Source organism: Sinohyriopsis cumingii, chromosome 11 (assembly GCF_028554795.1).
Source record: "Sinohyriopsis cumingii isolate HCF-2022 chromosome 11, ASM2855479v2, whole genome shotgun sequence".
Classification (NCBI taxonomy): domain Eukaryota; kingdom Metazoa; phylum Mollusca; class Bivalvia; order Unionida; family Unionidae; genus Sinohyriopsis; species Sinohyriopsis cumingii.
In genome coordinates this window covers 84,492,554-84,507,660 of record NC_142971.1, presented here as the reverse complement: position 1 = coordinate 84,507,660, position 15,107 = coordinate 84,492,554, and the positions used below count along the sequence as shown (strand labels likewise).

Sequence of the window (15,107 nt, the reverse complement as noted above, 5' to 3'; positions counted from 1 at the left end):
TGCATGCATGCATCCATCCATCCATCCATACATGCATTTCATTGATGTAATAGTATGGATTATGAACCAAATTTATAAGGTTTACAAGTTTGTCATGTACTATAATTAAAACTTCTTCGTGTAAAATAATCTACTATAATTAAAACTTCTTCGTGTAAAATAATCATTTATCTTTAAATAGATAATGTTCAAAATCTAATGCTTAGAATGAAAGTATTGCATAAGAGTGAAAGAATATTCTTAGGACAGCCAAAATGATATGTCAGACATCTTCAAATCTGCCACCATTTACCTAAGCAACATTTTTCAGCAAAGAGAATATATTGGTATCTCAAATCTAAGACGATTAAAATGTCACAATTTCAAATTAACCAAGCTCAATAAGAGAGCTATTTTAAAAGAGCTTTGCATTTATTTTCAACTGTGCATGTTTGGAATAACATTCCTCATCATAATTTATTAGCCACAACTATATCTTCCTTCAGCAATAGGTGTATTAGGTGGATTAAATATAAAACAAAAATTGGTGTACTTCGCAAATGAAATAAAAGTTACACTACCAACTTCCTGTTTCATGCTACATCAATGATGTAGCATTTATGTAAGTGTGTGATTTGGGTTTTTAACGTAGCTTTAAAAAATTTTCAGTCATATCGCTAAGATGTCTGCAGTGTGACAGTTTATAGTAATGTCTAGCACTGGGGCATCATGCCACAGACATGTAGCATGATGTCCAACCCAGTCACATTATCCTGATACCAAGCCGACCGGTCATAACACTAGTCTCTTAATGCTGAGCGCCAAGCGAGGCAGCTGTTAATATCATTTTTGTAAGTCTTTGGTATGACTCGGCCGGGGATGGAACCCACCACCTCCTGCATCCGATACAGCATTTATGTAAACAGTAGTTAATGCTCTGTGCAATCGGTTGCGTGTATGCTACTTTTGAAAACATTATTATTAGTTTGCATATGTATATATAATAGAGGGTTTCAAGTTGATTAACTCTTATTTGTAACAAAGGTAGTCACCCTCTGAAAATAAAATCATCATCATCCTCATAATTATTATTATTATTATTATTATTATTATTATTATTATTATTCTATTTGCTGTTGTCCAGCTGGTTCTTTTTGATGCACATACTAATCCCTGAACATATTCAGATCGTCAGTTTTAGGTTCCAAGAATGTATTTAGTATGAAGGAAGTTCCAGTCAAAAGTCTTTGGGAAAAGGTCAGTTGAGCCAGTTGCTTTCTGCTACTGCAGTCTCAGGTTTGATCTCTATCGCCGACAAGTTCAGGGATTAGTATGTGTTTCTCCATGGTTGGAAATTTTCTCCAGCCACTTATTTGGTATCTGCAAGTCCACTTAATTTCGTTTTCATTTGCCTTCTCTAGTGACAAACCCATCTCCATTTATTACAACCATTAGGTAAATGTTTATTTAAGAAATCCTTGTTATGTCCATTTCCACATTTTTATCGCTGATACAAGACAATATCATTGGGCTTATCTTGAGAAAAATAAATAAATAAATTTAAATGCATTGAAGAAAATAACATTTTAACTTCTATATTTGAAATTATCAGTTTCATGAATATTCATATTCTAGAGCTGATGATGATGTCTAAGATTACTTTACTGTCCTTTGTGAATCTGACAGTCCTTACGTCACTATGTGGGAGGATCATTTCAGACAACAGTTTTAGCCGTGATAATCTAAGGAACATTGTGATGGATGAGGAAAATGCATACAATTTGCATACTGATAACCTGGCCATCCTAAATTCCATTCAGACACTACAGTGTTATGCAACTTGTTACACTCAGAATAAATGAAAAATCACCCTGCTTGAAAGATAATCTCATCTCAAAATTTTAAAAAGTTTAGGTTTCGTCCAAGCAGGTACGTTTAATGATAAATACATTCCTTTATTTTTTCATAAGTAGACCGTTATCTTGGTGGCAATAAATAACTAAATAAGTTAGTAATACATGAGAACTTGATAAAATGTCATTGTAACGTCTGCATGTGTAATTATCAATTTCAGGAACATCCAAGTTATGGAACTGATGAATATGTCTAAGACTAGTTTACTGTCCTTTGTGAGTCTGACAGTCCTTGCAGCACTCTTTGGGAGGATCATTTCGGACAACAGTTTTAGCCGGGATAATCTAAGGAACATTGTGGTGGATGAGGAAAATGGTGTTCTATACTTAGGTGGAGATGGGGACTTGTACAAGTTGCATACTGATAACCTCAGTATCCTGAATTCAATTCAATATACATGTAATTCATGCTACAGCAAGATTTTATTAAAGACAAATAATAATACCCTGATTGTCTGTGGTATTGATGACAATGGAAAGTGTGCATTGTATAATGCTACAAATCTTGTCAGTGTTTCAATGAGTAATGTTAACAGTAATTTATACGTGTATGGGAATCGGAACAAAACAGCTGTTGGTCTTCTTAACAGTAATGGTACAGATTTGTATGTTGGACTAACATATGACCAAGAAACAGACAATGACCATCCATACTATATAATAACAAACAGGGTCACAGACTCCACATATGCTTTTAGTATCATTGCACAACATTTTAATGATGTTGCTTCTGAAAGATGGCTTAAAATTAAGGAAGAAATAAAGAACAGTTTTCTTATTTACTTCAGAGCCATATTTCAAACTGAAAAACATGTCTACTTTCTTACAAACCAAAAGTTTCAAAATAACATTAACTCAGCCTATGTATCAAAGTTGATTAGAATTTGTAAAGATGATGTTAATTTTTACTCATACGTTGATTTAGAGTTGGAATGTAAGAACACAAAAGGAGATAAATTCAATCTTGTACAACATGGAAGCATGATAGAACTGGGAGGCAAGCTGTCTACATCTGAAGAAAACCAGGCCCTAGTTGCCACTTTTGCAGCTGGTACTGATCCAGAAAATCCTTGGACTAACAGGAGTGCCATCTGTCTATATACACTGAAGGAAATCCAGGAGAGGATAATTGAGGCTCAAACAAGGATTGTCTCAAAGTGTGATGGAAATGGCAAGTTGGTTTATGAAGAGAGCTATACATACATAGGTATAGCTAGACCTGTTTATAGGCCACCATGCCAGAACGTAAGTACCAGTTTCATTAAATATATCAGGTGAGATATTGCTTTGAACAGTTGCTACATTATTGTTGATGGCACTAGAGATTTAAATCTAGGTAAATTTCACTGCTTGTGTATGCCAGGTGCCACAATGTAAATATTTTTAGATTCATTTCAGGATTGAAAATTGAATAGATACATCATCACCTACTCCCCCAACAGCAATGCAAGAAATGATATTATGGTATCCTTTTCAACTCCTCATCTCCACAGCATTTTGTTATTTAAATGGCTCTAGCATCTGAACATGAACATTTTTTTGTTTTAAAAGGAGATTTGTTTTTGTTGATTTTAAATGAACATTTAACACATTATTGGCTATATCGTGCTGAAGAAATGGGAACTAAGTGCTTTTGCCAAGGACACACTGAGGCTGGACTGGTGACACTTGGATTATGACTGATGCTTTTCCAACTAGAGCAGCTGTGGCTCCTAAAAGGATGTGAAATCAGTTTTGCATGACACATGTTGAAACCTGACAGAACTGTGCAAAACGTTATCTTCATCTCATGGTAAGTTAGCTTGGGTTGCCTTTTTGTGTGCTGCTACTCATCCAGAAAATCACATTTCTGATCTGAACACAATTCATGTCACAGTAAGATTTTTCTACAGAAAAACAATACTATCCAGATTGTTTGTTGTATGGATCACAGTGTATTATTGTTACAAATCTATGGTTGTAAACTAAGTAATAGAAAAGAGTAAAAACTGAGAAGTGTTGTAAAAACAAATTCAACATATAAGTTATTTGCCTATAATAAAAGTGAAAATTTAAAAGAACTTACAACATTATGAATTAAATCCCAAAATCCTAAAAGTTGTATCACATGTCTGTAACAAGATAACCGGGTGGGATATTTCGGATTGACAACAGAACACGTTTTGACAACACATATATATGGTTTAATGTGGTGATTTATATGAGCAGTAGATTATGAAGATGTGTGCGTATTTATAATCCAAATATTGGATTTATTTAACATACAACGCACAGATTCAAAGATGGAAAAAAAATACGAATAAATTAGTTCAGTAACAAAAAACCCACAGGATAAATGATTCACAAATGATTCAATAATGGAAAGATGAATATAGTTCACTCAAATAGTAAACGATGTAAGCTTTTCACACATAGTAAAAATGTATTCGCTCAGGTAGCGAAATTATGTTGCTAAACACAAGGACGGATATACCATCTATCTGTCCAGTCCTGAATGATACACTGGGTCTTACTAACCCAAGATTAGCCTACAGCTAATAAAATACATGTATGGAGAAACACTCCGTTACCCGTGCACCATATCCGCTCCACAGCTCCTACGAATCAATTTCACAACTGCCACAGACTCCGGACCCTCGGAATACTATGATCACTCAGAACATTAGACCCTCCTGACACTCCAAATATTAGACCCTCCGGACACACTGGTCCTTTGACGGCTCTATGGCTGGGTCACCTTAGTCACTCTTGACATTAGACATTCCGGACACTAGATATTAGACACTCCGGCACCTTAAACGCTCCGGACAAACGGACGTTTCTACACTCAGACAACACCGGACACCCCGGATATTCCTACCTTCAGACAACACCGGACACCCCGGATATTCCTCCCATCCAACAACACCGGACATCCGGATATTCCTACCCTCAGACAGCTGAAAATATACCCGATACAGTGTACTAAACTTGATACAGACATAATAACGTAAGGACGTCATATTTGGTAAGTTATAAAGATTATATTATTATGGCAATTACAAAATGACAGGTTCAATGGTAAACCTAACCCTTCTCGATAAGACTATAGTAAACAATTCTTTAAAAAAATGTAGCTTTACATTACCAATATAAATCCTGTACTACGTCGCAACAAGAAAAAAAAATGCACGCATTATGCTGTATAAAGAAAACTATATAACAAACATGCAACGGTAAATATGGTAACACACTAGTTATCACTTAAGACCAAAAACTTACCTACCCCTACAGCTGGAGTTGTGCGAATCCTTTAAGCAGGCCGCTTGCTGACAAAACCATTAGTATTGTAAAGACCCTTTACATACAGTAAAGTATGTATACGTTTAGACTTTTCGTTTTGCCGTTTCGTGCACCTTGCACGTGTGGCATATGACGAATCGTACTCACGATTTCGAAATACAATAGACCATATACATAATCACCCTCGGGTATCGTTGTACAGCGAAAAAAAACGAAACCCGAGTACATGTATTTAATGAATAACATTTACACCATTCCGTGACAATGTCCAAAAGTATAGAGTATTCAAAATGAAATCTAGTGGTGTTTTGAATGCACTCCAGTTTTGAATTTACTTATGTACTAATAGCCTGGAATGTGGCCGTGTGCTAATTGTTTTGATATATCACAATAATATAATCCAAATTATTCTTGAATTAATTCACAATAATAGTAATTTAATCTGAAAAGTATCAGTGAGTATTTTGTAATTCCAGTGAATAGCTTAAATAAATGAATAAAGCTTCTCAAATATTAAATGAAAGACAAATTGATTCCACTCACACTCATGTTAAGATAACGAATGAGTTATTGTAATCAGCATTAATATAAAAACCTAAGACACAATTCAAGGACCAGGATGAGGGTCATCTTAATGGAAATTTCTATTAAACAGTTAAAAAAACTTGTTGCTAGAAAATTCTTAGGTCAGAATCAAAGCTGCATCTAGAACTCAAATCTAGTAAACATGCTTACTCTACTTAATATTAGGCACAGAGGCCAAACTGCTAGCTTGAATCGTGTACAGAGATCGACTGCACAATAAAAGTTGCATATATATTACATATAATCATGGACAAAGGCTAACATATAATACAAATTAAATACACATAACAATTATTGTGAACCATATTTCAGTTCCATCAGGCAGTGATATTACAAGTGTTTTGTTTGTGTGTAATGGAATTGGAATAAAACAACTGTTGGACTGCTTACAAATAATTATATAATTTTATATTGAACTAACATATAACAAAAGCCTTTTGCATTATTCATTAACTAATTGGAACACAGATCCCACATATGCTTTTGAAATCAATAAACAAGCTCAATTATCTTATTTTCTTCAGAGCTATGTTTGAAACTGAAAACAATGTCTGCTCTCTGACAAACCAGAAATTTACAAATAATGGTAACTCATCTTTCTTATCAAAGTTGATCAGAATTTACAAAGATGACTATAACATTCACTTGTACTTTCATATTTTACAAAATTAAATAAATTCAATCTTGTACAACATAAATCCAAGAAAAAAGCAGTCTACATCTGAAGAAAATGAGGCCCTAGTTGCCACTTTTGCTATTGGTACTGATGCAGAAAAATCATGGTCTAATATGAGTGCCATATGTCTATATACAATGAAGGAAATCCAGGAGAGGATAATTGATGCTCAAATAAGGATTGTCTCAAAGTGTGATATTAATGGCAATTTGGTTTATGAACAAAACAATAGATACATGGAAACACTTAGATGTGTTAGGTTTATTACTGATTTCAGTACATATAAGTATACAGTTTAGGTATTTCTTTACATAGAAATAACATTGTTGTTGACAGCAGTAGAGATTTATTGTTACTCTTGGTAAATTGTTTCTGGTTGTATTATAGTATTAAAGTGTTGGTATATATTTAAGGATTGATTTAAAGGATTAATTAGATACATCTTCACACCCTAAATCCCAACCACAAGATAGTACACTTTAGAAAAAGGCCATCCTGGTATTCTTTTCAACTCATCAATTTCATTTGCAAACTATCTTTTAGAAAGGTTTTGACCTCTGAATATAAACATCAATTTCTCAAAAGGAGATAAAGTTAATCTTGTACACTATGTAAGACAGAAAGAACTGGAAGACCAGCTGTCCATATTTTATGGAAACCCACCTCTTTAGCTGTTGGCACTGATTCAGAAAATCACAGGTCTGACTAGATAACTATTTATATGCACAAAAGGAAATATGGGAAATGATAATTGAGCCCCAGACAAGGATTCTCTCGGGGTATGATGGAAATGTCTTTCTTTATGATACAATTTATAGATACATGGATATGAATATTTTAAAGGCACAGTGACCAAAATGTAAGTTGATATTTCAGCACGCATGATTATAGTTTTATAGGAACACAGTAATGATAATAATAATAATAATAATAATACATGATAACTGTATATTTACAGAGAGTAAGTCAGTTATCTACAGGAACTAATAAACTTTATATTATTGACCATGTCTAGAGCATGTACAGTACAATGCAAATTGTTTGGCTTACAACAGAGCTTTTCTGAACACAAACGTTCAAGTCCAGAAGACATGCAGAAGCATCAGTGAGTGCATGAACATATATAAAATATCATAATTAATTATATACTTATTTGTTAAATGTAGCAACTTATTGGCGAAATAATTTTCATATTTTTCATTCCAATAATATCCCTTGTGAAAAATATATCCTTTGTGCGAAAACATAAGATTTCCCATCATGCTATGTTACACTTGATTTTGTGTGTCTACAAAAGTTTTAATGCCTGCAGCAGCAAAAAAAAAAAGCTTCCTGAGCTAGAACAAATAAATAGAAACTGCCTTACATTTCAGACATTGAAATTAATCTTTGATAAGAAATTTGACCAGACACTGTTCGCTTCTCAGTGTTTTGCCCCTTGCTTACTTGACAACAGTGATAATCTGTGATGCATTGCAGACTGGACATGCTTTGTTTTGAGATAGGGTCAAATAGTTTACAAAATGTCAGATATGACACTTTTTGTTACAGATTATGTCAACCTAATCCTACCGTTCTCTTAAGTCACTTATATTTATATGATTAGCCTCTGAAAATGAGTTGAATTTATAAAAATGAGGTATGGGTGTGACTGTTGTGCTGAACTGTGAGTTTCATCTCCTGAACTTTTGTTTCTGGAGCAAGTTCGGTGTATAATAAAAAGAAAATTAAGAGGAGGTATTGACATTACCTAATGTATGTATACTTAATTTATATTGTGTGCTTGACCTTTGGCTGTGATTGTGGATAATGTTTTGTGTGTACTTGAATTTTTCATGTTTGTACGTTATAAATAAGTTATTTACTTATATCTGAGTTCGAGATCTGCCCTTAATTATAAACTTAAAAATGTTCTAGAAGCGTGTCCTTGTTTACAAAAGTTATTGAAGTTTTCCAGAAAATACTATTGTACCATAGGTCAGGTGACAGTCTCTATATAAAGGTTTTAATAAAACGTATGCCTATTTCAAGTCCAGTCCATGGAATAATTTACTGTTGTGTTGATATATAATTTAAGAGGACTCACTTATTTGCATTATTCATTGGAATTACAAAGGATATTATGGAATGAAACACTATTTTGGGATGAATTCTGGAGACTTTCTGGATTATATCATTATTATACATCAAGACTATTGGTACATCAACCTATTCAAAGCTATTAGAACATAAGCAAATTCGAGAATATTGGAATTTGGAAAATTCTTTCCATTTGTAATTGTGATGGAATATTTAGGATTAATTGGGATTTAATTCACAATAATGTAAGTTCCACATAAATTTTCACTTTGTAATTTAGAGAAATAAATTTAGTTTTTGATTTTGCAAACGTGTTGGCTTTGCTTCTTTCTGTCATTTAATTTAAGACCATAGAGTCATAAGAGAAATTGGAGGCCCATCTGGGATATGGATTTCTTTAAAACATTTCTGAGATTAATTTTAATTTACATTTAAAAAAAAAACTTTTCACTGTTCCTGGTAAAGATATTTAATTTCACACATTTGAGAAATATTTAGTGAAACCATCAAGAATACACAGTATCCTCTAAAGTGGAGAACATTGTATTAAATCCTACGAGGAATGGTTATAGTCTTTCAAAAAGGGATGGTTGCTTGAACTTGACAAACATTTGGATCTCTCTGAAGCGATAGCATCTTTAACAAAGCAAGAGATAAAGGGTATTTTAATTCAGTATTTGGTGGGAAAGGAAATTTTGGATAATATTGCTTGGGGTTTGATTGGCAAGTCTATATCTGGTTTTGATATGAAATGGAAGGAATTGCAGCTAAAAATGGATTGGAATTGAGAAAGCTTCAGCTTCAAAAGATCTTAAAACTCATGATGTGTGGTACACATTGAACTTGAGTAAACATTGTTCTATTCCCATGTTTTTGTTTTAACTGCTCATACAACAACAACTCTTAAGATATCAAAGGAAGTACATCTGTACTCCAGTAGCACCAGTTTAAGACTTAAACATGTTTCAGTAAAGAAAATACTCAATCAATTTCGTTTCCTCTGACACATGCTTGGGTTACAGGGAATTAAAAGCAGGCATCATTGTAGTATAAAAGAAGCTGCTTGCCATCATATTTCCAGACCTCATTAATGTATTTGTGTCTAGTACTGCTAGGCTGGCATTTCCAGTAGCTCTGAATGGCAGCTCAGCTCTGACTGATGCCAACCATTATACCATCCTGAAAAACCTCAGCTGCACCCACATCAAAAAAGGTCAGTGTAAAGCTTGAGGGGAACGAAGTGGCCTGTATTGATAATAAACTATGTAACACAATTTTTGTTCCTGTGTAGTAAGTGTTATTTTGTAATTGCTTATGCCAAAAATGTATAGAAAATGGCTAATATTCCCTACAAACTCTGTTTTTGTGACCAGGACAGTGATATTTTGAAATTGACCTATTCCCAATGAGAAAACGGGCAAATTTGTGTCTTTTCTTTCACATAAAGTCAGAATAACACCCATATGAATCAAAATTAACATGTATTTATACTAAAGTAATACAAAAATGACCACACAAAATTTAGAAGTGAGTAGTTTTCGAAATTTTGATTATACTGTCAATGACTTTCATGAATCGGCCCCCAAATGTCGTCTCTCATCATGTTCTCGTTATACTGTTCTTGGTAACAGCATTCAAAGTCCAGTATATCCTGGTGGAAGTGCTCGCCTTGCTCCTACGAGTATGCTCCCATGTTCTCTTTGAAATTATCAAGATGAGCATCAAGGATATGGACTTTGAGGGACATCTTGCAGCCCATTGTGCCATAGTTCTTCACCAGAGTCTCAACCAGCTCCATATAGGTTTCGGCCTTGTGATTGCCCAGAATGCCTTCAAATCACTGTGACAACGCTGTTCCAAGCCACTTTGTCCTTACTAGTGAGCTTCCTGGAGAATTTGTTGCACTCCGAGATCTTCTTTATCTGTGATCCGACAAAGACACCAGCTTTGACCTTTGCCTCAGACAGATTAGGGAAGAAGTCTTGAAGGTACTTGAAGGCTGCCGACTCCTTATCTAGAGCTCTGACAAATTGTTTCATAAGGCCCAATTTGATGTGCAGTGGTGGCATCAGCACCTTCTGGTGGTCCACCAATGACTCCCACTTGACATTGTTCCTCCCCACTGAGAACTCGGTCCGCTATGGCCAGTCCCACCTGTGATAGTACGACTTGGTGTCCATGTTGTCCCAAAGGCAAAGATAGCAAGGAAACTTGGTAAAACAGCCTTAGAGACCCATCAGGAATGCAACCATTTTGAAGTCTCTGATGACCTCCGAGCCGTACTCATCATACTTAAAGGCATCCAGCAAGGTCTTGATGCTGTTGTAATCCTCTTTGAGGTGCACAGAGTTAGCCAGGGGAAGAGATGGGTACTTGTTCCCATTATGGAGCAGTATGCTTTGAGGCTTCTGGATGAGCTGTCAATGAAGAGGCGCCACTCATTCTGGTTACAGACGATTACGATTGCCTCAAACAGACTGGTCACATTGTGGCAGATGCAGAGCCCATCTTGACGGGTGAAGAAGCTGGAAAGAGCTTGGTGATCCTTCCTCTGATCTGCAACTTGCACACTTTCATCCAACAAAGTTCCACTGCTTGAGCCTAGAAGTCAAAAGCTCGGCATTGGACTTGGTGAGACCAAGATCTCTGATCAAGTTGTTGAGGTCTTTTTGGTTGGGGTAGTATGGGTTTCTTTCCTCAGCTCCACCTCTGAAATTGTCATTTGGATCTACAATGTCTTCCTCACTCTCTGATATGCTGCTCTCTTCTAAAGATGACTACTTTCTCTCCAGAGGAGTGGGTATGGGGAGCTCAGGTCAGTGTGACACCGGGATCACGGATGAAGGGAGGTTCAGATATGTGATGGCAGGTGCATTCTTGCCAGTCTAACGTTTGGAAGGGTCCATCATGCAGAAGTAGCAGTTGCTTGAGTAGTGATTGGGTTACGGCCAAATATTTGACATATTCAACTTTACGGCTCTCTTTTTCCCATTGTACCATCCTTCAAAAATACATTTATTTCACCCATGACTAATGTGTAAGAGATTCTCGCAACATTTTCATGTATGATATATTTTTTCAATAACATTGAAAATTGTAAAACATTTTAAAATTAAAAACTTTTACAATTTTAACAGTTTTAAAACATTTTATAACATAAAGTTCTGAGCAAGAATTGTCCATCTTACCTTACAGAGTTTCTTTGCAGTGCTCGCAGGTGAAATGAGGTGCCCAGGGTTTGTTTTGATTCCTGACAGTACGTTTTTGCTCTTTTCTTGATACATTGGCTGCAGACATGGCAAAATGCGTCTGCTGGATATGTATCCACTAAGGCCCCTGTATTTATACTACTATTTATATTACTGGAAAGTTCTAGAAGTTACTCCAAGGTTACTAAGCACTGAATCTTCTGGAAAGTTCTGGAAAATAGGTAAATTTCAAAACATCATTGTCTTGGTCACAAAAGCAAAGTTTGTGGGGAATAATAGCCATTTTCTATACTTTTTAGACATAATCAATTAGGAAATAACACTTACTACCCAGGAACAAAAACAATTTGTCACACAGTGTTGCAGATGCTTGTGGTGTCTAGAAGGATCTTTGGTTGATGGACACAGTGGACTAGCACAGTCTATGAGGGTAAACAAAATGCCAGCCATTTCCACTGCCACACACAGCGTGATGCATATGTTATAGCCACATCTGGGAACATCTTTTACTTGCAGCGTTACTTAAAGCTGCTCAATAATCACATGTCATACTTCCAATCTGGCCTGTCAGACTGCCTCTTTAACAGATCAGAGTGTACAGAATGCCGATGCTGCCATGATACATGTAGGCACTGGCAATGCTTCTGCTGATAACCCACCCAGATGTTGCTGCTGCAGTTGGGAACTGCTTTTACATATTTCATGATTCTGAGTTGCTGAATGGTATCATGAATATTACAAAATCTAGCCTTTCATACTGCCTCTCCTTTGAGCTAATGTTTCATGGCTACAGCTAGGGAATCCAGAACATGAATAATGGAGCAAGCTACACAATAGCTGGCATATCCCTAGCATTTTATGTTGTTTTCCACTTGGAACCTGCATGCATGGTCAGGCTGCAATACATATAATAGGTGGCTATCCTTTACAACTGACTGCTGTGTCATCACAAGATCGTGCTGAACAAGTGTGTCCCTTTGTGGAATATCAACCTGAGCATGTCTGCAAAAGTGTGAAAAGGGTGACATTTTTGCTGTTGGAGGATGTAACAAAAATGGCTAATTTCATGCATGATATCAAACATTTTTTCAATCCCCTTATCGGCATGATGTTAGTGACAGTCAAGGGTATCCCAGATCAGATGTATGCCAACGGAGAGATGAGGTACCAGGGGAGGAAAGAGGCCCAAAAGATAATGACAGGGGAGTATCACAAGGGCATGGATGTATCATTGGTTGATTATGCCACGTTTTACCAAATAGTTTAGCCCTTTTCCTCAACATGAGGTCGGTTGCACACCACACTTTCCATGAGTTGGTACAACACAGAGCAAATGCAAACAAAAGTGTAACACCATATATAGAAATAGTCTGGATGGCAGGTGTGTTAAATACATGCATCTATCAATAGCCCAACATATAAAATTGACATTTAAAAAAACCTTTTGACTGTTCCTGGTAAAGATATTTAATTTCACACATTTGAGAAATATTTAGTGAAACCAACAAGCATACACAGTATCCTATAAAGTAGAGAACTTTGTATTAAATCCTACCAGGAATGGTAATAGTCTTTTAAAAAGGATGGGTTGCTTTTGCTTGACAAACATTTGGATCTCTCTGAAGCGATAGCATCTTTAACAAATCTAAAAATAAAAGATATTTTAATTCAGTATTTGGTGGGAAAGGAAATTTTGGATAATATTGCTTGGGGTTTGATTGGCACGTCTATATGTGATTTTGATATTAAATGGAAGGAAATGCAGCTGAAAATGGATTGGAATTGAGAAAACTTCAACTTTAAAAGATCTGAAAACCCATGTTTTATGGAACAAATTGAACTTGAGTCGACATTTTTGTTGATGCCTCTTCTTGCTTCCACTGAGTTGGCACCTCATTGCTATTGTCCAAGAAGGGATTTCCATATAATTAAAGCTCTTCTTTTTCATAGACCTCATTGGTAAGTGAATTTATCTTCCTTGGGTAAATTCACTTTGTGACCACTAACGTTGGTCATTTCAGAGTCTTCCGTCATGTGTTTTTGTGACTGCTCATGCAACAACAGATCTTAACATATTACAGGGAGCACATCTGTACTCTAGTAGCACCAGTTTGTTAAGACTTAAGCATGTTTAAATACAGAAAAAAACAACCAATTGCTTTTCCTCTGACACATGCTTGGGGTCTAGGGAATTCAAAGTACTGTTGTGACCTATAACCCAGGTACCATAGTAATACAAAAGCAGCTGCTGCCATCATATTTCCATACCTCAATGATGTCTTTGTGCCTAGTATTGCTAGGCTGGCATTTACAACAGCTCTAAATTACAGCTGCTCAGCTCTTACTGATACCGATGATACCATCAAGAAAAACTCAATCAAAAAAGGTCAGTGTAAAACTTGAGGGGTACGAAGTGGCCTGTATTGATAATGCAGATGTTTGTGGTGTCTAGAAGGATCCGTGGTTGATGGACACAGAGTGGACTAGCACAGTCTATCAGGGTAAACAAAATGCCAGCAGTGTTACCATATGTTTTGAAACTTGCATTTCCACTGCCATACACAGCCTGATGCATATGTCATAGCCACATTTGGGAACATCTTTTAATTGCAGCTTTACTTGAAGCTGCTGAATAGTTACATGCCATACTTCCAGTCTGGCCTGTCAGACTGCCTTTTTAACAGATCAGAGTATACAGAATTCCTATGCTGCCATGATACATGTAGGAACTGGCAATGCTTCTGCTGATAACCCATCCAGATGTTGCTGCTGCATTTGGGAACTGCTTTTACATATCGCATGATTCTGAGCTGCTTAATGGTAATATGCATACTACCAGATGCAGCCTTTCAGACTGCCTCTCCTTTGAGTTGATGTTTCATGGCTACAGTTAGGTAATCCAGAGCATGAATAAAGTACTTACCAGTTGAAATGAATATAATGGAAGAAAAGATACATTTTACATGAGCTAATTATTAAGATCAATAGACAAAAAATCAATAATGTTCATGAAACTTCCAGATTTGTTTGACCAATGATTCCACATTTCTGGAATGGGAACTATCACATGGATGAGATGGAAAGAGAGACAATTAACAAAGGAACTGTGTTAATTTTAAGTGAATTTGCCTTGTGTTGTTCTTATTTACATCTAACATGTAATTTAATATTGATAATTATATGTCATAATTGTTTTGCCTGTCAGAATTTGAAAACAATTCCAACTCAAATGTTAGGATTAATAAAGGAAAAATAAGTCTTGTATGCAAAATAATTAACTGTTTGAATTGTTATCAGGGTTCAGAATTTTAAGAATTAGTAGATGTAATTGTAGAAGCAAGCAGTGAGAAGTGTTGGATGTTACTTTAAATTTATTTGTCTAAA

At 35.7% G+C, this 15,107-nt stretch overlaps 2 protein-coding genes across 2 annotated transcripts in view; both read left to right on the top strand.

The window, feature by feature from the left end:
- Positions 1–15,107, top strand: part of LOC149788886 (plexin-B-like) — a 446,804-nt gene that overhangs the window by 53,299 nt on the left and 378,398 nt on the right. The gene's annotated exons all lie outside the window — the stretch shown is intronic.
- LOC149788888 (hepatocyte growth factor receptor-like) overlaps positions 12,607–15,107 on the top strand; it is a 219,804-nt gene continuing 217,303 nt past the window's right edge. The window contains exon 1 of the mRNA XM_089973562.1: positions 12,607–12,948. Coding sequence (XP_089829688.1) covers positions 12,607–12,948 — 342 coding nt within the window. The remainder of the gene's footprint in view (positions 12,949–15,107) is intronic.